General features: G+C 44.6%; 2 protein-coding genes across 3 annotated transcripts in view; one reads left to right on the forward strand and one right to left on the reverse strand.

Moving 5' to 3' along the window:
* LOC132493175 (protein FAM184B-like) overlaps positions 1 to 21,808 on the reverse strand; it is a 61,777-nt gene extending 39,969 nt beyond the window's left edge. For both annotated transcript variants that reach the window (XR_009532959.1, XM_060103459.1), the window contains exons 1-2: positions 21,392 to 21,808; positions 14,772 to 14,901 (exon numbers count right to left, since the gene is read on the reverse strand). Coding sequence is in view for 1 of the 2 variants with exons in the window: in XM_060103459.1 (XP_059959442.1) it covers positions 14,772 to 14,901; positions 21,392 to 21,414 (153 nt within the window). In the remaining variant the exon portion in view is untranslated. The remainder of the gene's footprint in view (positions 1 to 14,771; positions 14,902 to 21,391) is intronic.
* Positions 21,237 to 26,305, forward strand: LOC132493171 (mediator of RNA polymerase II transcription subunit 28-like). Its single transcript, XM_060103445.1, has 4 exons — positions 21,237 to 21,422; positions 23,430 to 23,496; positions 24,491 to 24,603; positions 25,897 to 26,305. The coding sequence occupies exons 1-4, from the start codon at positions 21,258 to 21,260 to the stop codon at positions 26,092 to 26,094; spliced, it is 543 nt and encodes a 180-aa protein (XP_059959428.1). The 5' UTR covers positions 21,237 to 21,257; the 3' UTR covers positions 26,095 to 26,305.
* Positions 26,306 to 27,737: the final 1,432 nt, after the last annotated feature.

Below are 27,737 nucleotides of genomic sequence, written 5' to 3' on the forward strand. Positions count from 1 at the left end.
TTAGAGGCCTCATCTGTAGTACTTATCTCAGAGGATTTTTGGGAGAATTAAATGATATTAAATAATATTAAAGGATATTGATGATATTAAATTTAAAATGATATTAAAGGATATTAAAGCAGACTTTCACAGACTCAGATTGTGGCTGTGGACAGGGCTGGCAAGTTGTCCCACATTTGAAAAGAGGGACTAGCTGGCATCCCAGCTATAGACAGAATGTCTGTGTCCTCTCAAAGTTCATATGTTGAAATCTACCCCCCAATGGGATAGTATTAAGAGGTAGGGTCTTTGAGAGCTGATTAGGTTATGAAGGTGGAGCCCTCATGAATGTGATTGGTGCCCTTATAAAAGAGACCTCAAGCAAATGTATGGCTACTAAGGGGGAAGGCGGGGGGGGGGGAGGAAGTGGGAGATGGGGATTGACACATATACATTATTGATACTATGTATAAAATAGACAACTGATGGGAACATACTGTATAGCACAGGGAACTCTACCTAATACACTGTGGTGACCTAAATGAGAGGGAAGTCCAAAACAGAGAGGATATCTGGGCTTCCCTGGTGGCACAGTGGTTGAGAGTCCGCCTGCCGATGCAGGGGACATGGGTTCGTGCCCCGGTCCGGGAAGATCCCACATGCTGTGGTGTGGCTAGGCCCGTGAGCCATAGCCGCTGAGCCTGTGTATCCAGAGCCTGTGCTCCGCAACGGGAGAGGCCACAACAGTGAGAGGCCCGCGTACCGCAAAAAAAAAAAAAAAAAAAAAAAAAAAAAAAGTGTACGGCTGATTCATTCTGTTGTGCAGTGGAGGCTAACAGAACAGTGTTAAGCAACCATACTCCGATAAAAATTAAATAAATAAATAATAAAAGAGAGCTCAGAGAGATCCTTCACCCCTCCCACCACGTGAAGTCACACCAAAAAAATGGTTATCTATGAACCAGGAAGCAGGCTCTCACCAGACACCAAATCTGCCGGTGCTTTGATCTTGGACTTCACAGCCTCCAGAACTGTGTGAAATAATGTTTTTTGTTTGAGCCACCCAGTCTGTGGTATGTTGTTATAGTAGCCAAACAGACTAAGACACCAGTGAAAAGTAAGGACAAGTCTGCTTAGGGTTCCTGGGTTTATTGGTCAAATTTTTTTTTTTTTTTTTTTTTTTTTTGCAGTACGCGGGCCTCTCACTGTTGTGGCCTCCCTTGCTGAGGAGCACAGGCTCTGGACGCGCAGGCTCAGCAGCCATGGCTCACGGGCCCAGCCACTCGGCGGCATGTGGGACCCTCCCGGACCGGGACACGAACCCGTGTCCCCGGCATCGGCAGGTGGACTCTCAACCACTGCGCCACCAGGGAAACCCTATTGGTCAATTTTTGTTGCCTTGTGTTTCATTAACAAACAACCCCAAATCTAGCAAAGAGGATCATACATGAAGGTATTCAAAACATGTTTGATGAATGAATCCCTCACCTATAAAATAAAGTATTGGGTCTAGATTAGTGGATTTAAAATTTTAACACAGAGGAACCTCTTTCCTCCCCACCTCCCCAAGCAATTCTGTATGGAAGCCCAAATGGGAAAGAGATGAAAGATTGAGGGCTTTGAGAAACTTCCTTGAAATCTTAGTGGAACCCCTTGGGGTTTGAAAACCACTAATTTGACTCGATTTCAAGACTAAGAATCTGTGATCCTTGGACCTGCAATATCAGCCTGTCTTCCATCAGGACTAGCCAGTGACTACAGTTAAGCTTGGCCTCACAAGTTTAGGGTCTTGATTTCCAGACTTGCTGTGCCCTTGGCTTTGTCGAGTGAGCAGACCACTCAACACACCACAGCATTTAGCTGAGAGGAGATCCCAGTCCAACAGGCCTCCTGTTGTGAGCTAAATTGTGTCCCCTTAAAATTCATATGTTGAGGTCCTAACCCCCAGTACCACAGAATGTGACTGTATTAGGAGACAGGACCTTTAAGAGGTAATTAAAATGAGGCTGTGAGGGTGGGCCATAATCCAATCTGACTGGTGTCCTTATAAGAAGAAATTGGACACACAGAGAGACACCTGGGCTGCACGTGCACAGAGAGACAACCATGTGAAGAGGCAGCAAGAGCCCATCTGCAAGCCAAGGAGGGGCCTCAGAGGAAACCAACTCTGCTCATCTTGGACTTCCAGCCTCCAGAACTGTGAGAAAATACATGTCTATTGTTTAAGCCTCCCAGTGTGTAGTATTTTGTTATGCAGCCCTAGCTGACTAATACACCTCCCCAAACCAAAGGTGCAGGGCTCAGAAGGCCACTCTCATTCCTAAGGCCCCAAACCAGTCCAAACTGGTCAGAGAAGACAGAGCCTCAGAAATGCCCCTTGTGTGGCACCACCAGAACCTCTGACAGTTTGAGCTAAGTCCTCACACTTGCCCTTAGGTCTCTTCTCCATCACCTGCTCTGTCTTTCCCTCTTGGGCCCTAATTTCAGTTACATCCCTGAAGCACAGAAGCAGCAGCTGCAATAAGGAAACAGCTGGCTGGGGGCTGGGGTGCGGGGCAAATAAATGAGCTGGGCAAGTGAGAACAGGAGTAGTGGCTGAGTGGGTTCAACCCAGCTGAAAATCTCCCTAGGTGGAGCCAATGGATTCCAGGACTTAACTCAGCAGGTGTTTCCCTGGGCACCTTCCAGGTGGAGGGTTGCCAGATAAAATACAAAACACCATTTAATTTTGATTTCAGATAAGCAATGAATAATGTTTTAGTATAAGCATGTCCTGGGCAATGTTGTATTTATCAGCTATATCTGGCAACTGCATCCAGGGGCTCTCAGGTGCTGGGGCAGAGAAGGAATGTCAGGAAACCGAGAGGGAAGAAATTAAATATGATCACGTGCAGCACAGACGGAGGACACGGCAGAGACTGGCACATCATAGGTTCTGAACCAATTTGGGAAGAAGGAAAGGAGTGCTTCTGGGTGATGTGTCTCTGGCCAGGGCAGGTGGGGCTGGAGACTGTCACCATCCCAGCCTGCAGCCCCTCATTTGGAGTTAAGTCAAAGCATCCCAGTTGTATTCATTTTCTGTTGCTGCTGTAACAATCTATCGCAAACCTCATGGCTTAAAATAACAAAACCTTATTATCTTATAGCCCTGGAGGTCAGAAATCTGAAACGGGTCTCACTGGGCTAAAATCAAGGTGTCAGGAGGACAACATTCCTTCTGGAAATTTTAGGGGAGAACCCATTTCTTAACCTTTTCCAGCTTCTGGGGGCCACATGGCCTTCTCATCTTGAAGGCAGCAGCATAGCACCTTCAATTCTCTCTCTCTCTCTGTCTTCCCCCTCCCCCTCTCCCTTTCCTTTCCCTCCTTGCTCCCTCTATGCTTCCATCATCCCTTCTCCTTCTTTGACTTTGATCTGTCTGTCTTCAACATATAAGGACCCTTGTGATTATGTTGGTCCACCTGGATCATGGTAACATACATACCCACAGGCTCTGGAGATTAGGACGTGGATATCTTTGCAGGGCCATTATTCTATCTGCCAGTGTTTCTCCCCTGTGGCTTCTGCCACCTTGTCAAGGTTGCTATTAGGAAAAAAGAGTTTGGCCAGGATCCATGGCTCCTAGATATATACAAGGATGGTGCTCAAAAATCAAGGTGTTGAGTACTAGGGGTTGAGACTTAGGCATGGACATGAAAGGCTGAGGGAAGGAGACAGAATGTAGATCTGAAACTAAAATGAGTAGACACACTCAGGTCTGGCCTCCTGAATATACTCCCCAGTCTACCCTGTGGGGGCATTTCTGACACCCTAAGGCTGCCTTAAATATTGCTTTCAACCAGGTCTCCCTTGGTTTGGGTGGAGAGAGCACAGTATGCTTTCTCTCAAGGTCGCAGCCCTGGGTTAGCCTGAGCCCTGCACCATCTTAGCAACAGCTCCACGTGTAGACCCTTGGTGACCCAGGCTCTGACCCTTCAGAATCTTAGTGGCTGTGCTCCTTTGCTAAGGCTGCTGTAACAAAAGACCTCAAACATGGAGGCTTAAACAACAGAAATGTATTTTCTTACAGCTCTAGAGGATAGAAGAAGCTAGAAGTCCAAAAGCAAGGTGTCAGCAAGGACGGGTCTTTCTGAGCCCTGTCCGTGCCTCTCTCCTAGCTTCTGGTGGTTGGCTGGGAATGTCTGTCATTCTTTGGCTTGTAGATACATCACCCCATCTCTGCCTTCATCTTCACCTGGTGTTCTTTTGTGGTCATGCCTCTGTGTCCAAATTTCCCTTTTAATAATGACTCCAACCATATTGGATGAGGGTTCCACCCTAATGACCTCATTAACTAATAACATCTGTAGTGACCCTGTTTCCAAATAAGGTCACATTCTGAGGTACTGGGGAGAGGGTTAGGACTTCAGCACATGAATTTGGGAGGGGACCCAATTCAACCTGCAACAGTGACTTAGAGACTTCAAGTCTCCTAATTCCACAGCTCTCAGTGAAATGGGCATAAGTAAGTCTACCCATGAAGTATTCATCCATCTCCCTCAGTGTGTTTCCATTAAATGCTTAATCCCTCTGCTTCCTCAGCTCGTGGCAGAATGCAGTTTCAGATGTGCACGTCTCTTCCTTATCCTCACGTTTGCTTGAGGTGGGTATTATTAACCTCATTTTATAAACAAGACTAAGAGTTTGAGAAAGCTGCCAGAACCACATCACTCATGAGGGCAGAGCAGGAAGTCACACTTTGTGACCCTCACTTCCACTGGCCTTTTCAAAAGAGGGACAAGTGAGTGAGGACTAGGGCTTACCAAGGGTTATCCCCAATAGAAAACTGAGTCCCCAGTAGAGAACTGAGCAGATGCCTGGGTCTGGAATCATTTGGCAAATTCCTTGAGGTTCAAAAAGTGCTACCAGCCAGGGAATAATTCACTGTTTGTTGAGCTGTGGGAAGCATGAGGGTAGGGGGAGGTCAGCTTCCAACAACAGAGGTATCTATGCCTGCGGTCACACCCACATGGACACAAAGGCTTGGCATTCCCCATTCTAAGCTCCCAGAGGCCACTCCACCTTGCCCTTTGAAAAGGTAGATCCTTATAACTAGATAAACAGTTCCCCTTCTCCAGCCCGGAGCAGCATTACAGGAATCCCCTGGTAAAAGTAGAGAGAGGAGAAATAGTGGTCTCAGACATTTGTTTCAGGAGGACATGGGAAGAGTTTAATAAAAACTCAGGTCCGGTTCAAGATGGTGGAGTAGAAGGATGTGCGCTCACTCCCTCTTGCGAGAGCACCGGAATCACAACTAACTGCTGAACAATCATCGACAGGAAGACACTGGAACTCACCAAAAAAGATACCCCACATCCAAAGACAAAGGAGAAGCCACAATGAGATGGTAGGAGGGGCGCAATCACAGTAAAATCAAATCCTGTAACAGCTGGGTGGGTGACTCACAAACTGGAGAACACTTACACCACAGAAGTCCACTCACTGGAGTGAAAGTTCTGAGCCCCACGTCAGGCTTCCCAACCTGGGGGAGTGGCAAAAGTGGCCTTCAATACCCAGGCCTGTGAAAGATTACTGTTCAGCCAATATTCTTTCTCTTGACACTCCACCTCCTCTGCAGGAGGCATATCCCTGCCCTACGGATATTGGGATTGGCCATGTGACTTGCTTTGGCCCAAAGAATTGGAGGACAGGGTAGTGACAGTGAGCAAGTTTTGAGCCTGTGACTGAAGAAGCGTTGAGGGTTTCCATTTATTCCTCAGTTTGCAGCTGGTCCAAGAAGGATGAGAGACACATGGAGCAGATCTGGACTCTACTCACAGCTTAGAACTGAGCCCAGCCTAGCACAGATCAGCTGAACCCACGTTGACCAATGGACACTTGAGCAAGAAATAAACCCTTATTATATATCACTGAGGTTTTGGATGATTTGTTATGCAGCATTACTGTAGCAATACCTGACGGATGCATTGCCCTTTCCCTGTTTCCTACCACCTCACTCTATGTGTCTCCTATCCTTTCTCCTATGTCTTCTCCCAATCAGAATATTTCTTTTTAAAAAAATTTTATTGGAGTATAGTTGATTTACAATGTTGTGTCAGTTTCAGGTGTACAGCAAAGTGAATTGGTTATACATATACATATATCTATCAAAATATTTCAACCTAAAAGGCCCGAGGTCAACTTCTTATCACTTAAACTAAATTTTAATTACAGACTTTCCCCTCCCAAATATATATATGCTTCCCAAGTCATTGTCTCTTTGCAAAAAGAAAGACTTTGCTATTAGGATTTCAGGAATCAGCAAGCAGGTGAAAAAGGCATTTACAGACTGGGCACACTTTTTTATGTCTCCTGATTTCACACTCCTAATAGCCAGGGTGAGGCACACCCCATCAAATAGCTGATTTTTCAAGAAGGCTCAACAGAAGCCACACATCTGCATCATTCTATCATTTGCTCACAAGAAGTGGCAACATGGGTTGGCGATTCTAGCTGCTCACCCCTCCCTTAAAGTTTGCCCAGCTCCCCAGTGCACATGGCAGCATGTGTTCAGGAAGATGATTAATGTGAGCAGAAGGCTCTGGAGACTCTCTGAGGGAACTTTTACTTATTAAATATAAAAATCCATGTTTAAATATGTCAAAGGTACGACACGGACCAGCATTAGCTAAGACAGACTGCTGCCTCTAATCTTCAACAAAGAGATGTTCTTCATGTTCTGGCTTCTGGGCTTAAAACCTCTAAAGATTTTCCAGGAAGGCTCAAACAACTCACCAGAGAAGTCAGTGGAGGCCAACAAAGCCCATCTATTTCTTTCCATCATCTGTTCTTAATGGCAGAGGCTATGGCTTTCATGTTGGGGTATAGTACGTAGTTGAGTCTAAGTTAATTTCCGTGGAAGGCTGCTTGGCCTGGGCTAGAGAACACAGCTCTGTTCTCCATGGAACCCAGACTTCATGTGCACTCGTCCACTCCTTTAATAAAGAGTTATAGGGCTTCCCTGGTGGCACAGTGGTTAAGAATCCACCTGCCAATGCAGGGGACACGGGTTTGAGCCCTGGTCCAGAAAGATCGCACATGCCGCGGAGCAACGAAGTCCATGCGCCACAGTTACTGTGTCTGTGCTCTAGAGCCCGCGAGCCACAACTACTGAGCCCAACTCCTAAAGTCTGGGCACCTAGAGCCCGTGCTCCACGACAAGAGAAGCCACCTCAATGAGAAGCCCGCGCACCGCAACAAAGAGTAGCCCCCGCTCACCGCAAGAAGAGAAAGCCCACGTGCAGCAACGAAGACCCAACACAGCCAAAAATAAATAAATAAAGTAAATAAATTTAAAATATATATATATACCTTAAAAAAAAAGAGTTATGGAGAACCTGCTGGGTGCCAGGCCTGGCCCCAGGGCCTGGAGGCACATGGAGTGCAGACAATGCCCAGGTCCCCTGTTTAGAATCTGGAGGTGGAGACACAGACCACACACGAGTAAACACAGAGTGCTTTGGTCACAAGGACTAGGAAGAAAGAACAGGGTGATAGGATATGTGCAAATAAAAGGGGGTACATCATGATTAGGTAGGGTGCTCAGGGAATACCAGAAGTGGAAGTTTCCATGCTGCTTACCGTTTGACAGATGCTATTTTAAGTTCTTTGTGTATATTAACTCATTTAATGTTCACAGCAACTGTATGGGGTAGGTACTATTATTGCCCTTTAACAGATGAAGAAACTGATGCACAGAGAGGTGAGGTAACTTGCTCTATATCACACAGCCAATACGTGGAGGAGCTGGATGCAGGCCCAGGTGCTGTGCCACAGTCCGCACTCTCACCTGCTATGCGACATACTGCCTCACGGAGCAGGTGACGGTGGAGCCGAAGTCTGGGTGATAGGAAGGGACCAGCCATGTCAAGATCTGGGGAAAAGTGTCCTCCTCGGGTGGACAAGGAGACCAACGCAGTCCTCTAGAACCAGAGTGGCTGCTCTGGACGCAGTGAAAAACTTTGGGATCTGTTTCCACTCTGTGGTGTTATTCCTCATTCAAAAGCCACCTTTCCTGCTAAAGCTCCATGAGGGCTTGTGCATCATCTGTTTCTCTAACCTTATGTCCTAATACCTCATACAGTACTTAATCCATAGATATATTTAATAATTCTTTGGGGGATCAATGAACATGTTGACTAATTAATTAATGAGCACGGGACCAATCTGACGTTGGTTTGAATTCTAAATCCTTCACCTGTTAACTGTTCAACCTTGGACAAGTACTTAACTTCTCTGATTCTCACTTTCCTTTTCTGTACGATGAGGACAATGAGACAATCACCAGGTTGGGTATTGAGAGGGTTAAATGAAATAGCTTTTGTAAAGAGTCAAGAGCAAGGTCGCCATCAGATAGGTCCTACAGGAATGCTGGTGTCCAAATTTCTTTCCCCACTACATACAAAATCAGAGTTGTTTTAGTGACATGAACCCACTGTAGAATCTAGAGTTGAAAGGGACTCTAAGCCCTTGTTACCTGAAGTGTGGTCCAAGGACTAGCCCATCAGAATTCCATGGAAACTTGCTAGAAATAAATAAGCTCAGGCCCTACCCCAGACCTACTGAATTAGACTTTCTAGAGAGAACTGCTTATTTGTGTATTTAATAAGCACCCCTCTCCATCCCAGGTGATTCCTATCATCAAAGAGAAAGTCGAGATAGATGAAGCCTGCTCAAGTCCAAGGGTCTATATCCTTCATACTGCTCCAAACACATGGACCCCAGCCCACTACTCTGGTGCTTGCTGCCTGGGCTTCCAAACATTGCTGCTAACCCGTTTCCTGGCTGCCATGGCTCAGATACCTGCCACTCCTAGCTGAGCCCCCAGTAGATTTGACAGCCACCCCACTGGATGTCCACACTGGACCAATCAGTTGGGCTCGGGAGGGTCCAGTAGCATGGCGCAAAGGAAGAGCCAGAGCCTGGCTCGCTGACCAGAGTCACAGTCCCCTGTGAGAGGTGCCTTCTCTCTTTTGCAATCCTCCTGGCTCACCTGCTGTACCTTAGGAAACAGAATGGAACAGGATTCTGTGTAACTGTGGGAGGCGGCCTTACTTGTGAATCATCAACCACATCAACAAACCCTAAAGACAGAGGTAAAAGAGAAGACCAGGGCTTCCCTGGTGGCACAGTGGTTGAGAGTCCACCTGCCGATGCAGGGGACACGGGTTCATGCCCCGGTCCGGGAAGATCCCACATGCTGTGGAGCAGCTGGCCCGTGAGCCATGGCCGCTGAGCCTGCGTGTCCGGAGCCTGTGCTCCGCAACGGGAGAGGCCACAACAGTGAGAGGCCCGCGTACCGCAAAAAAAAAAAAAGAGAGAGGACCAATTCTTACTCGCCTGTCAAACATTTTCCAGGCCTACCTATGCTAATTGCTCATTAATCAACTCTGATCTTAGGGTGCCACAAAAATTGGTTTCTTCATTTTTAGGATATGATCAGACCTTCCAGAAACTAAATTTTCTTCTTAGTTGCTGCAGAACTCACTTTAGTGAGGTGTGGAACCTGTTGTTCAGTCTTGTGACTGTACTCATTTGGGGTTTTCAGGGAGTTGAAATAAGAATGCCTTCCACTCCACCTTGTAACTCCTTGTTTTGCACCTCAGCACACTGCTTTAAACATTGTTTAGAGACTACCTCTGTTGGGATGATAACCCAAATGATGGTGCTAAAACATAACTTCAGAATGGTGGTGATCCTGTCTGCCATGATGGCTCCGCCTGGCACAAAGTGGGGTCTCAATGTATATTTCTTAATAAATGCCAAAAAGCATAGAGATGTAAATGGACTTTACAAAGTTGCTCATCAAGATGAGGACTGGAGGGCACATTGGGCTCACATTTTTATCCAGAGCTGTTAGCTTTTAAATCCTTACTGTGCTCAGGCTGACTTTCATATCCTGTTCCAGCAAACTCGAGAAAATCTTTCCCAAGCCAAGTTCAAACTTGTTGCCATCTACTGGCCAACTCTTGACATTATATTTACCTGCGTACATTTAAATTTTAACTAAACCCATGTGTAACTTAAAACATTTGCAGAAAGTTATGGAAACATGATCTATTATAAGGATCTGGCAGTAATATTCCATTCAGAAGAATAAACTGTTTTGGATTATGTGTTTTAAAATCTTAGATTATAAATTAGAGCACAATGAAATTTCCAATCAATAAATTATGTTATATCCTCAATGGATGGATATATTGTTTTTCTAGATTTTATGGCTCCTCCTTCATAGTCTGTGAGTTTGGAAAAAGCATATTGAGTCTGAAAGTCAAAGAATGTCTCCTGAAGTTACTCAGGCCCAGAATGTACACATTCAGAAAAGTCCGGCAGGTAGAGCTGCCCACTCAGTAGAAGATGCTAGGAAGTCCATCTTCCCAGTTCCCCTACAAGAAAGTGTGTGTGTGTGTGTGGGTGTGTGTGTGTGTGTGTGTGTGTGTGTTTGATATTCTTTTTAAATATCTGAACTGCAAGCATTGGAGAACAATAGATCTCACACTGCTTCCTGCTGCACATGAAAGGTAAGTCAGGTCCATAAGTAAAACTCCCCCAGAAAGAAAGCACACAGACACACACACACATACACCTCTAATTTCAAAGATTTTTCTGAGATTCAATGTGGCTCAAGACTGGCCATTGGGAAGCTGATGGTTCTGGAATGGGATCCAAAGTCTGGCTGGTGATTTTCCTTTTTTAAAAATAAATTTATTTATTTATTTATTTATGTCTGTGTTGGGTCTTTGTTGCTGTGCGCAGGCTTTCTCTAGTTGCGCCGAGTGGGGACTACTCTTCATTGTGGTGCGCGGGCTTCTCATTGTGGTGGCTTCTCTTGTTGCGGTGCACGGGCTCTAGGCTCACGGGCTTCAGCAGTTGTGGCACACGGGCTTCAGTAGTTGTGGCTCGCGGGCTTCAGTAGTTGTGGCTCACGGGCTTCAGTAGTTGTGGCACACGGGCTTCAGTAGTTATGGCATACAGGCTTCAGCAGTTGTGGCACGCAGGCTCTAGAGTGCAGGCTCAGTGGTTGTGGCGCACGGGCTTAGTTGCTCTGCGGCATGTGGGATCTTCCCAGACCAGGGCTCAAACCCGTGTCCCCTGCATTGGCACTGCGCCACCAGGGAAGCCCCTGGCTGGTGATTCTTTAGACTGCTCCGAGCCACCAGTGCCCCACGGGACCACAGAGAGACACCTCTGGTCAGGGGCAGGCAGGGGGACTACACTGTAGTCCAGGAAACATTCCCCTTCCTTGAAAACAGATTTAGCATCTCTGAGAATTGTTTGTCCTAGAGAACAGAAGAATGGTGTGTGTGTGTGTGTGTGTGTGTGTGTGTGTGTGTGTGTGTGTGTGTGTGTGAGCTAAGACCTGCCTCTTGCACAGCTTCTCACTGGTAGGGCTCACCAACGTCTCCCTTGCCCAGTGACTTGCCAGGAAACCGCCACAGAGTGCAGTTCTCATCCAATAAATATTTATGGAGCTGTGAAGATGGACTCAAACTCATCCAATAAATATTTATGGAGCGTTTACAGACACTGTTCTAGGCTCTGGGGACACAGCATTGAACTAGGCAAACAGTGCTTCCCTTCTCTTGGCTCTTGCCTTCTAGCAGGAGAGAAAGGCAATACACAAGTGCAGAAACTCAGGAGCAGTAAACGCTACACAGAAAATAAAACAGAGAATGAGATGAAGAGTGAATGAGCTGGGGGGCTGGAAGACAGAGACTTATTAGGATGGCCATCTTTTTCTCAAAAAGCAGACACCTGAATGAAGTGGGGGAGACAGCCATGGGGAGCTCTGGGAAGAGTGATCTAGGCAGAAGGAACAGTAGGTTCAAAAGCCCAGAGGCGGGAATCTCTTGGTATGTTCAAGGAACCAAAAACAAAAAAACCAAATGCACATCACATACATAACTTCAAATAATCTTTCCGAAGACCCTAAGAAATAAGTGCTATTATTATCCCCAATTTACAAATGAAACTGAGGCTCAGAGAGGTTAAGTAACTTGCCCAAGGTCATCCAGCTGGCAAATGGTGGAGCTAGGTAAGGAACCCAGGTATCTGGCTGTAGAACCCAAGCTGTTAAAGAATTTGAATTGATATGAGAAGAAACAAGTGCCGGGTATTACCTGGAAGAGCTGAGGGGTGTGGGTGGTGAGTAGGGGTGGAAGATAGAACCCAGGACCAAACCAGTCTTCGGGAATGAAGGGCGCTTTCCTTTCCTCCTGGGGAGACTTGTAGAAGAGAATTTTTTAGAAGAGGGTGTATCAGTTGACAGGAAAGGAAAAGGAACACCTAGGGTGTGCCTATGGGGTCCCCAGTGAAGTGTGTGTGTGTGTGTGTGTGTGTGTGTGTGTTCTCTTGTACGACTACGGGGACAGTTACACTAAGCGTGTCATTTTAAATTTCTCTCCGCTTAGACCCACACGTCCTAACGACCGTGACTGTGAAGTCCGAGGGTTTGTGCAGCTGCACGGGACATTGTCATGGGAGAGTGGAGTACCCACACCCCTGCCTCCCCTGGGCAGGTGAGAAGGTCAAGGCTGAGGGTCCAGAGGGAGAACAGAGCGAGCCCTGTGGTCTGCAGCTAAGCTGGCTGCGAATGTAAGACAAAGGCTTTCTTTCCCAAATGCCCTGAGAGATCGTAGCCCTTGTGGGGAGGGTGGTGCCTGGGTCTTACTGTCTCATCCTAGAACCCAAGTTTCCTGAGAAGAGCAGTGTCATCTAGTCACACACACCAACCCCCAGTCCCCCAGCACCTAGCACAGGTCCTGGCAGGTAGAAGGCACTCAATAAATAGGTGTAATATGGACGTGTGATATGTCTATTGGGACCTTCTGCTGCAAGGGGCAGAAAATTTCTGGTTTCCAAAAGAAAGAAAATTTCTTAACCTGGTAATGAAAAAAATGGGAACTAGATTGGGCTTTCCACCCAATGGACACGGGGCTCCTATGGTGAACCCAGAACTCTGAGTTTGCCAGGTCTGAGCTCAGCCTTTCACCATATTTATTTCATTCTCAGGTAAGATGGTTGCAGCAGCTTCAGTCCCCACCCAACTTCCCAAGAGGAAGACAGCGTCCTGGGAATCACTCTGATTGGACCAGCTTACATCATATTACCAGCCCTGAGCCGATTGTCATGGGCAGTGAAATGCAGTGTCTTTATTGGCCTCAGTGTGGGTCATGTGCTTCACCCCAGATTCCTGAATGACAGCCCCACACTGACCTCAAGGATGAGCAGAGAGGGAGAGGAAGATCCCCTATGAGCCCCTTATATTGGGTGGAAATACAAATGATCTATACCATCAGAGACAGGGAGATGGAAATAATAGCAATTATAATGACAAACATTTATAGAGGGCTAACTCCCACTGGGTTCCATTCTAAGCACTTTACAAGTGTTAATGCAATTCTGGTAACAATGTGATGGGTAGGTGGTATCAATAGTCCTTACTTCACAGAAGCAGCAGCTTAGAGAAATTAATTAACTTGCCCAAGTTCACACAGCTATAAAATGGCAGAACCAGGAATCAGACCCAGGCATCCAGCTACAAAGTCCATGCACTCAACCACAGCCTATGTAAAAAAACTGCTGAGAAAGCCCAGAACGGGGACAAATTAGTGGGCAGCATTCCAGCTGATACCCAGTGCCAAGCAGAGCCCTGACCCATAATAAACGCTATTTGTCAAATGAATAAATGGTACCCTGGTCTCACCCACGTGCATTTGACATCCTCAGACTGCAAGTGACTTGATTTCTGGGAAAATACTTTATACTGCTTCCATATCCTCCTAAGCTGGAAGTCCATAGTGGGTGCTAACAATTTTTATTTTTAGGAGAAAATGAAGAAACAATCGTGATTGGAAGAAATATCCTCTCCACCCCACCTTAGGGAGGATTCTTAGTCTTTCATCCACCTTACATTTTTACCCTGGGCAGCACTTCCAGAAATGACTTTTCTGGGTGTGGTCTTGATACCAATTCTTATCTCTGCTCTTCTGGGAAAGCTTCCTTCAGAGACCATATCTAAGCTATTTGCCAGTGGACAGGGGCTGAGGGGTTCCACGTGCTGCAGACTCGTAGATCTAGGCAGGCATCTTCCCAACAGAGCCCAGGTAACGGCCCTGGATCCTGGGGATGGTGGGGACAGAGAAAGCCCGTAGTCTGGAGACAGTCCCTCCCCTGGTCAGGGTGTCTGCGGGGTCCAGCTTGGAATTCTCAGCTCTGCAGGTTGGTGCTTCTTCTCTAAATAGGCCCTGTGCTAGGGTCTGAAGTGGACCACCAAGGGATGGGAGTAATACATACAGCATTCACTCACTCACTCCCTGGTCTCACCCATGTGCATTTGACATCCCAATCTCCTTCATCCTGCTCTGCTTTTTCTTTTTCCTGAAGCCCGTAACATGTTCTAATATACTATGTGCTTTGCTTATTTCCTATGTCTAGTATTTTTTGTCTGTATCCACCTCCTCTGCTAAAATACAAGCCCTGTAATGCAGGACTTTTGTCTGGTTTGTTCACTGACGATATCCAAGCACTTAGAAGAGTTCCTGGCTCCTAGCAGTGCTCATGAGCCATAGCAGGTGTTGAATGAATAAATAAACAGAACCCAGAATCCCACCTCGCCCTGGACCTGGAATACCCTCCCCAGCTTGAACAAGAATCAGGCCCTGCATGCATTTCCAAGGTTGTCTGAAAGACTAAGCAAGAGGTAGGGTCTCACTCAGCATGAGGGTGCATCCCCACCACGGCTGTCCTTCTACTTGGGCTTGCAATCTGGCCTTCTGGCTCTGCCACTCATCCTGCAGTCGCTGGATTTCCGGCGCCTTCTCCTTCGGCAAAGAGCCCAGCGGAGGCTGCAGGTCACTTCCCTCCTTGAGGGGCACTTCGATCCTTTGAAGATATGGAGGCCAAAATCACAAGAGATCCCAGGCTGGAAATGACATGGTCACCCTGATAGCATCTCAGCCACTCGGGCTGGGAGGAGGGAGCTCCAATAGCGGCTAGTGGAATGAGAGACATCTCACTTGGACTTTAAAAAGCCACTTGACTACAAATTCTCAGTGCTATTGCACTTGGGATACTGTCAAGATTCAGTTGGAATCAACCGGCAACTGTTTTAGTGGGTGCTTAATAAATGATGATTAATTGTCAGAATGACTGAGAGCTTAGAGTGACTTATATGGGGTCCCTGGGGGCTTCAAAAGAAGAGGTCTCTGCGGTCTAATTTCACAACTTTTCCTGCATATGGAAAAAAATAACAAAGCAATGATGCTTTACTTGAATACAGTACTTTACACTTTTCAAAGCACACTCAAAACTTTTACTGGCTGTCCCCAGCTATAGATAGGAGGATTATAAATAGGCCTTTTTGTGTGTGTAGCAAGAACAAGAAAACGCTGGTTTAAAGCTCCAGTAGTTTCTGCATTCTAGAAGAGATGCTGACAAATATTTTTGGAGGAGACTTTCCTGTACTCAGTTCTGTGTTTTTAAACCAGCTAAGAAATTCAAATGTGATTGGTTGAGATTGTAAAGTTAAGTATTTATCCTGTTTAACAGTGAAAAAGGATGCCACATGGTGGGCATCTCTGCCAAGATTGTTGGGACTCAATGACGTTTTGCTTCCTCTGGCAAAGACATCAGGCCAGAGGACAAGAGGGTTAGGGAGTTAGGGCCCTGGACTGTGAAGAAAGGCCATGATAAGAAGGACTCTGGCTTGGCAGAGGTGAAAAGGCCCAGCAACATGGACAGAGGGGACCCTTGAAAGGCAGGGCAGGATGCTAAGGGTAGCATAGCAAAGTGGTTAAGAGGATGGACACTAGAGCCAGATTGCCCAGGTTCAAATTCCAGCTCTGCTACACTGGTTTTGTGACCTTGGCTGAGCTCTTCAAATTGTCTGGGTTTCCTCTTCCATAACATGGGGTTAATAATAGTTAATAATCTTTCACACAGATTGTTATAAAGCTTAATAGAGTAAATATCTTAAAAAATGCTTAACACTATGTCTGGCACATAGTTAATAATCACATAAAAAATTAATCAAACATTTAATAAAGTGAGAAGTTTTCTTTCTCTGCATCCTAATTCTCTTAGGTTATCCTCAAACTTTTGGAAGCTATGCTAAACATAACCATATTTAAGAAACAATAAAGGGGAGATACCTTGGTCTGAGCTCTGGTTAGGAGAAGCCAGAGGTGACAGACAGTGAAGCAGTCTAGAGCAAGGATGATAAGTGACACGACCAGGCTGGATGTGTGGAACAGGTAAACTTTCCCTGGGGAGGGGACCAGACATTCTCCCAGGGCTCAGTTATTATCTTAAAAATGTTTTATTGAGGTAAAGTTTAGAGTATTGAAATTATGTGTACAATTCAATGAGTTTTGACACACAACCATAAAAGCAACACCCCAATCAAAATATAGAACATTTTCATTACCCAAAAACTTCCCTGCACCCTCTTCCAGTGAATCCACCATCCACAGGCAGCCAACGCTTTGATTTCCATCACCATAGATTAGTTTTGCCTCATCTTAAGCATCATACAAACAGAATCACGTGGTACTACATAATGTCTCTGGAATTCAACCACATTGTTGCAAATGTCAGTAGTTCATACTTTTGGCTGCTGAGAGGTATTTCATTATATGAATACACCATGATTTGTGTATCCATTTTCCTACTGATAAACAGCATTTCAGCTGTTTTTATTTCTGGATTATTATGAATAAAGCTGTTAGAAATATTCTTGTACAAATATTTTTGTGGATATATGTTCCCATTTCTTTTACTTAAATACCTAGAATTGGAATTGCTGGTAGGTATATGCTTAATTTTTTAGGAAACTATCAAATGGTTTTCCAAAGTGGTTGTACCATTTTACACTCCCAGGAGCAATGCGTGAGAGTTCCAATCACTCTACATCATTGCCAACATTTTGTGCTGCCAGTCTTTTAATTTTAGCCATTCTGATAGGTGGGAAATGGTATTTCCTTTTGGTTTTCAGTTGCACTTCACTGATGACTAATGATGTTGAGTACATATTCATGTGCTTATGGGCCATTCATATCTTTTTTATGGAAGTGTCTGTTCAAACATTTTGTCCATTTAAAAAATACGCTTGTCTTTTTACTGTTGATTTATAGGTCTGTGGCTTGTCTATTCATTTTCTCACTGGCATTTTTTTAATGAGCATACATTTTAATTTTGATGAAGACCAATTTATCAATTGTTTTTGATGATTAATATTTTCATGTCCTAAGAAATCATGTCCTACCCCAAATTTTCAAAGATATTTTCCTATGTATTATAGTTTTAACTTTATGTTTAGATCTATGGAACAGCTCAAATTAATTTTTATGCATGGGGTAAGGTAGAGGTTGAGGTTTATTTCTTCTCATATGTTTGTCCAGTTCCAACACCATTCGTTGAAAAACTTTTCCTCTCCCTATTAAATTGCCTCAGCACCTTTAAGAAAAACTAATCTAACATCTTTGTGCAGGTCTATTTCCAGAACCTTCATTGTTTCTCATTGATCTATTTGTCTATCTATATACTGATACCATATAGGCTTTATTACTCTAGCTTCATAATGTCTTAAAATCAGGAAAGCCTGAGTCCTCCAGCTATGTTCTTCAAGATTCTTCTTTTATCTAGGTCCTTTGCTTTTCCATATCAGTATTCAGAACAGCTTATTTATTCCTACAAATAGGGCTATTGGGATTTTATATGGGATTGAACTGAGTCTATAGCTCAATTCAGAGTAAATTAAGATCTTAACAACACTGAATATTTCAATCATGATCATTCTGTCTGTAAATAAAGATACTTTTATTCTTCCTTTCTAATTTGTGGCTCTTTTTCTTGCTTTATAGGACTGGCTAGGACCTTCATGACAATGTTAAGTAGTGAAAGCAGAATTTTCGCCTTGTTTCAAATTTTAGGAGGAACGTGTTCAACATTTCACCATTATGCATGTTTACATAGTTTATCATAGATGATCTTTTTCAGGTTGAAGAAATTCTCTTCTATTCATGGACTGAAGAGTTTTTATCACGAAAGGATGTTAAATTTCTCAAATGCTTTTGTACATCTATTGATATGATTCTTTTTAAAATAATTTTTAAAATTTTATTTATTTATTTTTATTTTTGGCTGCCTTGGGTCTTTGTTCCTGCACACGGGCTTTTCTCTAGTTGCGGCGAGCAGGGGCTACTCTTTGTTGCAGTTCACGGGCTTCTCATTGGGTGGCTTCTCTTGTTGCAGAGCACGGGCTCTAGGTGCGTGGGCTTCAGTAGTTGTGGCACTCGGGCTCAGCAGTTGTGGCTCACGGGCTCTAGAGCACAGGCTCAGTAGTTGTGGCGCACGGACTTAGTTTCTCCGTAGCATGTGGGATCTTCCTGGACCAGGGCTCGAACCCATGTCCCCTGCATTGGCAGGCGGATTCTTAACCACTGAGCCACCAGGGAAGCCCTGGGGTTAAATTTCTGCTACATTTGTATTGGGTGAATCAAATTACCCACAAATAGGATCTATTTTTTTTTAAGACTTTGACAACGTTTGACAGTTTTTTTTAATTGGAGTTATTTTTAACATTTAATATTTTGAAAACTTGACATGTAAATGGATATTATGTGTCTAAACTGGCTTTTAGAGAGGGAATGACAATGGACATGCATATCCATGTTAATAAATAACATGAATTTAAATTAAATCAGAATTAAAATCAGGCAGGAATAGTGTGTAAACACAGGTTCCTCTGGGTATCTATATCCAGAAGCTACTTCAGCAGGAAAGATGGAAACGGAGAGGTGGAATTACCGGCTTGTGAAAGGAAACTAAAAACATTTAGATTTCTTCTGTGTGATTCTCAGAAGACCAAATAGGGATTTGACCTTTCTATCAAAGGCTTTTTGTAAGTAAAAGAACAATAGAACTCTTGTGTTTACTAGAGTGTGAGATACAAAAGGCATGGTGTAGTCCTAGATTCTTGTGCTTATCTAATCTGGTTGAGATGAAATTTAGTTACCACTGCTGGTGCATCTGGCTACCAGGTATTCACAAAACCTTGGTGGATCCTTAGAATGATGTTCCAGAGACTGGTGGTATAATCTGCATCTAAATCACTAAGGACAAGGCAGGGCTTGAGAGAGCCATGGCTTCAGAGAGCAGCAAATCCAAAACAGCAGCGGTTTAGAATACAGTAGTGTTAAAAGATAGCTGAAGTAAGAAATCCAGAATTCAAGCAGCCCTATGGCCATTGGAAACCCAGGAGTAAAACGTAAAATGGTTCCACTCCTCTATTTTTCATTGTATACAATAGTTACATTTTTAATTAAAATATTATTTATGTTAACATAATCGGCTTATTTTTACATGAATATATTTTTTAAATTGTTTTAATATTTACCTATTATTTTTAATTAATAGGTAAATATTGCCCAACATACCCCACATAAACAAAAACATTTGGAGTCCTCAATAATTTTTTAGGAGTGTAAAGGAGTCCAAAAACGTTTGAGAACTGCTGGAGTACACTAGTTCCCTCATGTCATTCTATTTTTGTTCAATTAAATATTTATTATGTCTATTTTACGCCAGGCACAGTTCTGGGTGTTGGGAATACAGGTGAACAAGACAGGCAGGCCCTGATCACATAGATCTTGTTTTCCAGTTCACGTGTTGTGTGCGTGTGTGCATGTGTGCAAGGCAACTTAGTCAATGAAGAAAAATGAACAAGGTAATTTCAGGTAACTGTTCAAGTGCTGTAAAGAAAATTAAACAGGGTGAAATGGCTGGGAGTGTGGGTCCAATCAGACTGACGCTGGGAAGGTGACTTTTGATCTGAGACCTGACTGGCAATGGGAAGCCTCTGTTTTTTCTCTACTTTTGCCTGCCTCACTCACTCTGGCCCTGCTGGCCTCTCTGTAGTTCCTTAAATATGCCAGGCAGTTTCCTCCTTCAAGGCACCCCCGTCTAGAAAACTTTCCTAATTAAAATTTACTCTAGTCACTCCAGTGCAGATCTCCTCAGAGAGACCTTCTCCAATCATCCATCTAAAATCCATCACTTGGGACTTCCCTGGTGGCGCAGTGGTTAAGAATCCGCCTGCCAACGCAGGGGATACAGGTTTGATCCCTGGTCCGGGAAGATCCCACATGTCACAGAGCAACTAAGCCCATCCGTGCACCACAACTACTGAGCTTGCGCACCCTAGAGCCCATGCTCCGCAACAAGAGAAGCCACTGCAACGAGAAGCCCCTGCACCACAACGAAGAGCGGCCTCTGCTGACCACAACTAGAGAATGCCCACATGCAGCAATGAAGACCCAATGCAGCCAAAAAAAACTAAATAAAATCCATCATTAATCATCCCCTTACTGGGCTTTATTTTCCTTCTTGGCACTTATTTCTACATGATTTCACTCTATATATGTACATGTTTATTGGTCTCTCTCCCACAAAACAATGGTAAACTCTCCAAGGACAGAAACTTGGGGTGATTGCTATAACCCTCAGATCAGTAAATAGAGCCTGGGACATGGAAGGCTCAACAGATATGCTGGATGATAACTGTAAAGTTAATTATAATGAAAAAATATTTAGCTTCTGAAAAGTTGAATAAACAAATGTTTAAAAAAAAGATTAGCACAGTGATTTTCTTTGATGTAATCATAAATATCTAAAGCAAATAGCTCCCAGCACATAAGACAGGGAGCCTCAACAATGTTAAGTCGTTTTTGTTACCTGTATCTCCCAAAGGAAAATTTAGGGGACATTTTTCCTCTTTATTCCCGCTACAGTGACTGGATTAGTAATTGGCACACAGTGCGCTCTCAATAAATGTTTGTGGGATGAATGAGCACCTCCCTTCTACCAACGGGTAAACCGAGCCCAGAGAAAGCTCCTGGGCCAAAGTCATTTCAAGAGTTGAGAGCAAGGCGGGGCTGGTACAGGAATATCCTGACTCCGCCAGAGGGCTCGCCCCACCGTAGTTACTGATTCTGCTCTCCACACAACTGTGTTAAACCCTATCAAAGCCTTCAATTCTCAAGTTCAAAAAGCAAAAGTAAAAGCCAGGTTGCCTGCGTGACGGAAAAATGAGGGCACGAAGCACCAAACCATAGGTTTCCTGGGCGTCCAACAGACGCCAACGTGCACGCCACACCGTCACGTGACAGGCCATGTCACGTGACCCGCGCGGCCCCAGCTCCCGCGCAGGCGCAGTGAGCGTCTTGGCCGCCATTTTAGAAATGGCGGCTCCGCTAGGAGGCATGTTCTCCGGGCAGCCACCGGGACCCCCGCCACCACCCCCCGCGCCGGGCTTCTTGGCCCAGGCTTCGCTTCTTCAGGCCACACCAGGCGTTCCGAGGACTTCTAACAGTACCTTGGTGGACGAGTTGGAATCATCGTTCGAGGTAAGATAAGACGTGGGAGTCTGTGTTCCCAGCTTCCCTTTTTTTCTGAAGCGTATGCTGCGCGTGTGCAGCTTCTCTCTTTCGGCGATACGTGCACGTAAGTCGCTTGCGTTAGTCTCCACGTTGAATGGTGGCCGGAATTCTCCTCGGTTGGCTGGCGGAGATGCCTAAACTTGACATTTCTGGAGCCACGCGGACTTGAAGTTTGTCTACCCCCAACCGTGGGGCCCTTCTAGGTTTTCAGTGGGCTGTTCTCGTCCCACCCTATCTTTGGTTCCATCCCTGAGTATCCTTTCCCGCGTCCCTGCGTGTTTAGTACGTGCTCATCTTCTCCGGAGCGCAGCGTCCACCCCTACGTCCTGTATCCTTTCCGTTGGGCTCCACCCTTAAACGGTCCTAAAGTAGTGGGACGTTTGGAGCTGGGAGTTATTTAAAAGTTACTGTGGGTGGGGCTTCCCTGGTGGCGCAGTGGTTGGGAGTCCGCCTGCCGGTGCGGGGGACACGGGTTCGTGCCCCGGTCCGGGAGGGTCCCGCGTGCCGCGGAGCGGCTGGTCCCGTGGGCCGTGGCCGCTGGACCTGCGCGTCCGGAGCCTGTGCTCCGCAGCGGGAGAGGCCACAGCGGTGAGAGGCCCGCGTACCGCAAAAAAAAAAAAAAAAAAAAAAAAAAAGTTACTGTGGGGAAGTTGGTACTCAGGGCCGAGGAAGGGGGAGGAAAGCTGGGGGGTGAGGAGAGAGGCAGAGGTGACCCAAACTCTGAGTTCTGCTCAAGCATTAACCCTGTACCAAAGAAGATGGGGAGTGATAGCAGACAAAGGAGAGGTACAAAATAAGTGCTTAGAAATAAGACGGCTTCCTGTGGTCTCTAAAGTGGAAGTTGAGCCATTAACGTGTGGAAATAAAATAACTTGAAACTGGAATTACCTTTTCTATACTTTAAATCCTAGTCGTGTGACTTTTATACTGTATATAATAGCAGAGTAGTTGATAAACATAGTTTGTAAATGAATGTGTTATTGGGGCTGCGTGGACAAAATGCTTTTGCTGGTGGAGTGTACATTCAAAAGTTTGGAGATAACAGATTTAAAGAACAGAAATCTCTTCCGTCTGGGAGGAGGATGAGACGCCTTTTGGGTGGGGCTAAACCATAAAGGAAAGGGACAGGTGAAGTTTTAGAGCAGCATATAGCACTGAGAGGGGAGGTGGCTCTCATCATGAGCTCTTGATGAAACACTGGCCCTGTAGAAGGAAGTCTGCAGCTGACCACCAGCACCCTAATGCTTAAAACCCTTTAGTGGATAGCCCAAGAAGTGCTGTGGTCTTCCTAGCTCTGCATGTTCACGTCTCTGCTCCAGACCCATCTCTTCTAACTCTGGCCACAGGAGACCTTCTGCTTGTGTTCTTCATTTTCTCTTTGGGCTTCCAGGTCCCTCCCCCAGCTCACACATCACTTCCGCATTGACCCTGCCTTGCTGCTCTTTGTAGCACACTACATCAGGCTCCATGAAGTCAGAGAACACCTGTTTTGCCCTCCTCTCCTCTCATTGTATCTGTAGTGCTAATCCAGTGGTAGCAGATAACAAGTGCTTGATGAATATTTGTCAAACAGTGAGGGAGCCTGTTATGTGTCAGGACCTGTCCTGGATGCTAAGAATACACAGAAAACAGTTCCTGCCTTCAAGGAGCTCGTGACTGTGCAGTGGAAAAAACAGATAAATGGCAGGCAGCTGCTGTGCTGTGGGATCAGTGCTCTGATAGAAGAAACCCGGGATACTCTGAGAGCACATCTGGGCATGGCTGTCAAGGAAGGCTTCCCAGAAAACATGAAACCCAGGCGGGCATTGGGAATTAGTCAAGTGAAAAGGATGGGGAGAGGTGCTACCTGGATCACCCACCTAGTCTTCTCGCGAGACTCGGCTCAGCCTTCGTTTTCCATCGAGAGAAGTTATTTCTTACTCTAAAGTAAGATTCTTGATGTGTGAATGACATTTTTTTCTTTTGATCACACAGGCTTGTTTTGCTTCTCTGGTGAGTCAGGATTATGTCAATGGGACAGATCAGGAAGAAATTCGAACTGGTAAGAACTCCCTCATGGCTGATTTTACACTTGATGTGTTTCAGTCCCGCTTGTATCCTAAGAGAACTTTTCCAGGGAATAAGATTTGTGTAATCTCTATATACTGCTGGTTCTTTGTTCAGTTTATTGACATCTTATGTCACTCATAATGAGCCACTTGCAATGAATGAGCTTTTCCTATTGGTACCAAGATGCAGAAGACCAATAGTGTGTACTGCTTTTTAAAGAACTAAGTTGGGCTTCCCTGGTGGTGCAGTGGTTAAGAATCTGCCTGCCAATGCAGGGGACACGGGTTCGAACCCTGGTCCAGGAAGATCCCACATGCCACGGAGCAGCTAAGCCTGTGCACCACAACTACTGAGCCTGCGCTCTAGAGCCCGCAAGCCATAACTACTGAGCCCGTGCGCCTAGAGCCCGTGCTCCGCAGCAAGAGAAGCCACCACAATGAGAAGCCACCACAATGAGAAGCCTGCACACCGCAACGAACAGTAGCCCCCGCTCGCTGCAACTAGAGAAAGCCTGCGCGCAGCAACGAAGACCCAACACAGCCAAAGATAAATAAATAAGTAAATAAGAAAAAAATCCTCTATGTCTTTTAAAAAAAATAAAGAAAGAACTAAGTTTTTTGCTTCCCCTTCCTCGCCCAAGTTCTGTCCCGGGAGAGGTACTTCTTATTTCTTTGTACTGTTTTAAATGTTTCATTTTAACTGGAAATCATGATGTTAATTGCTGGCTCTCTGGATTGTCTTTCTTCAGAAGAACTTTTGCGTTGTAGTTCGGTTTCTTATTCACCTGGTAAAAACAGATTGTCTGCTAGTTAATGTTGCTTAACTCATAGGGGGTTGAGGTCAGTAATATTGCTGTGGGCAGGATTAAAATCCCCTATTCCATCTACAAAAAGGTGCTGTTTTGATATTCCAACTGTTGATTTATGAGAGAGATATATGTGTCTAGTGTTTTCCTTAATTTAATATTTTGGTCTTTTTTTTTTAAGGTGTTGATCAGTGTATCCAGAAATTTCTAGATATTGCGAGACAGACAGAATGTTTTTTCCTACAAAAAAGATTGCAGTTATCTGTCCAGAAACCAGAGCAAGTTATCAAAGAGGTACAAGCTGAGTTTTCTCTCTAAGTTTAAGGAAGAGCAAATGTTGTCAAAATTCCATTTATGGTTTAAATGAGATGCTCCATTTGCGCATTAGTTATAGTGGGGCTTCATAGCTTGAATGTAAAATGTTGGTTGTCAGTGTTCATGACAACCTGGACCTGGGGGTCAGCAGGGTGGAAAGCAGTGTTTCAAAACACAGCAGCTCTCGGCTTTTACTCGTTTCATACACTGGCTTTCATGGAAGATTTTTCTTTAAAAAAAAAAAAAAAGAAAAGGTTCTGCGTGAAAGGTTGAAAAGCCATTAATGTAGATGATAAGCTCATTTTGAACAGGAACTGATCTGTGTGTCCCTGCTGCCTTACACACAGGAAGGGCTCTAGGCAATTTTGTTCAAGGAACCAAAAAGTAAATGTTCTGTCCCAGGCTCCTTGAAACTCAGGATTTTATTTATCTCAGTTGTTTGAAACCAGGGTATTTGGAAGTGTGTTGAGGTTGTCATTAATGGCATTTAGTGGATAGGGCCAGGGCCTGCCCCCTGCAGTGTGGAAGAGGGAAGAATCTTCCTGCCCAAAACACAGTGATGCCTCCAGTGGGAAATACTAAATTGGGATGATTATTTTTTTAGCAGTTTTTAAAATAACTCCTCCCACAAGCTGAGCAATTAGTCAAAATGTTCGTTTTATTCTTTGATACCAGCTGTTGAGAAGGTGAGTGGTAAGAAGATGATATTCTTACAGTTCACCATATCAGATCATTTCCTGATTTGAATGCCTGAATGACAGTCTAGGTGTGTTCAAAGCCAGGTCTTAATACAGGATTTTAATACTGTTACTCATTAAAAAGCTCTTGAAAATGAGATTTTAACACTTAATAATCTGAAATGATGGAACAGTGGCTGTGGATTCTTTTAAAACAGTTAACATGTGTTTCAGATTCTCAATGTTTTAGATTCTTCTCACAGTAGCCTTTGGATAGAGAGATACACTGAGTGCCTGGAGACCAGGATGGGAAAGAGACTGACTTCTTTTTGGCTGTCCTTTGGTACTTTGGAATTTTGTAATGTGTGTATTACTTACTAAAAGAACATGAATTAAAAATAAAAACTGTTAAGCAGGCATCTTTCATGAGAAGAGTTGCTTTGGGTTATTTAAAGTATGCAGCCAAGCAGAGTAATCAGCCTACTATGATTCAGTTGGTTCCCTGTTTTGAATTTACTTCTTAGTGCTCTTAACTAATCAGAAACTATGTTCATGTTTTGTGAGTTTACTCTGACTTCATTGCTTTCGTTTGTAGGATGTCTCGGAACTGAGGAACGAATTACAGCGAAAGGATGCTCTGGTCCAGAAGCACTTAACAAAACTGAGACATTGGCAGCAGGTGCTGGAGGACATCAACATGCAGCACAAAAAGCCAGCCGACATCCCTCAGGGTTCCCTGGCCTACCTCGAGCAGGCGTCTGCAAATATCCCTGCACCGATGAAGCAAACCTGAGGAAAAGCCACCTGAACATGAGCTGGTGGCTGAGTCAGCCCAGACACAATTTTGCCAAACATCACTTCTTGTAGACATGACATTTTGGGAGAACTCTTTGCCAGAGGGCGAGATGATTTAGTTTTGCGCTCTCATCTAAAATTTTCCCCCTATTTTTGTAAGCGCTATTTCTGGAGTACTTTATAAAATGCTTATTGCTTTGGTAAACCAAGTATATTGTCTTTAGCAAAATTTAAGACTGTTAATATGCCGTTTACAGATTCCTTTTTATGTTTTTGTTTTTTGCTGCTTGTTTTTATTATTTTTATTTTTGTATGAGTGTTTATCTCTCCGTTTCCAGTTGTAGATTATTTTGTATGATCTGAGGGGAAAAGCTTGTATGATCTGATCTGCATATCAAAGGATGAGGATTTTGGTTGTAGGCCTTTTATGATCATTTACCCATCAGTGGCAGTATATAAAAATAGTAAATTTGCTGTTTTTCAAGACTGAACTACCTAGAGAAGAGGAGTCTAATGCAACGATGTAACACTTCCAGAACCTCAGAATGAGGATATTTTGTAAATAGGTTGGAAGAGGATTATAATATCGTAGGTTAGTGTAGTAACTGTTACTGTACTGCAGTAACTAGTGCTATAGGAATCCAGCAGTATCCTTAAGTTACTGTTGACTTTTATTTGGGGTGAGTTTATATTTTGTGTAGTGTTCATTTACTTTTGGGGGAGGGTAGGAGCAGTGCTATGCTAGTGATATTCATTTCTTCAATAATCAGTTTAACAGAGCGAACCCTGCTCTCAGTAGGGGCATAGGTGAAGTATGTGGGTTAAAGTTTGCTGTGATCATCTCTGAGTTTTGAGGTTTGTTTGTTTGTTCTGCTATTTGGAGCAGATTTTTCCATTAGTGAATTTCTTGCTAATGGGTGGTGTTGATTCCAAGGGACTGGGGCCTCGAGGTGGGAGGTTGGCTGCAGGGTGCATGGGAGACTCAGTGTTTGGGAAGATACTTTACCCTCTGTCAGTCACACAGGCCACCTCAGATTCTGTGTTGAACCGCTGTTGAGAAGTACAAACCAGCATTGTGCCTGGTCTGCTGTTGAGAAATACAGACCGGCATTGTGCGTGGTCTCCTTGGATGAGGCTTTCCTCTCTGTTGTTCACATTCCCTCATTAGATTACAGCCCTTCTCCCTCACCCAGTGCTGCACTGTCTCTTAAGCAGGCAGCAATTCTGTGACTCGGAGTCTTGGCTTGCTTTTCCTCCAGCCTTGAAGGCCCCACCCAACCCACCTTGACATCCATTCAAGTTCCAGTTTGGCCTGGACGCCACCTGGTCTCTGCAGCCTCCAAAAGCGCTCTCCGTTGTATCCACAGGACACAGGACTTCCTGTCCCTTCTGCCAGCCTTGCTTGGTTTTCCCTCTGCAGTTAGTGATCTGTCTCTTTGTTCCTCATGAGAGGTAGGCGTTATTCCCCTCTGAATATACAGAGACCACTTATTCTCTTTTATACATAATAACTTAGTACTTATTTTTGTTTGTGCGTATGTGTATGGTACACAGCTGGAGGCCATTGAATTCCCTCATTCAGAGTATATAGTTAAAGCTTTTAAAAGTTGTTTTCAATCACATTATCTGATTTCAAGGTTG

Source organism: Mesoplodon densirostris, chromosome 1 (assembly GCF_025265405.1).
Source record: "Mesoplodon densirostris isolate mMesDen1 chromosome 1, mMesDen1 primary haplotype, whole genome shotgun sequence".
Lineage (NCBI taxonomy): Eukaryota > Metazoa > Chordata > Mammalia > Artiodactyla > Ziphiidae > Mesoplodon > Mesoplodon densirostris.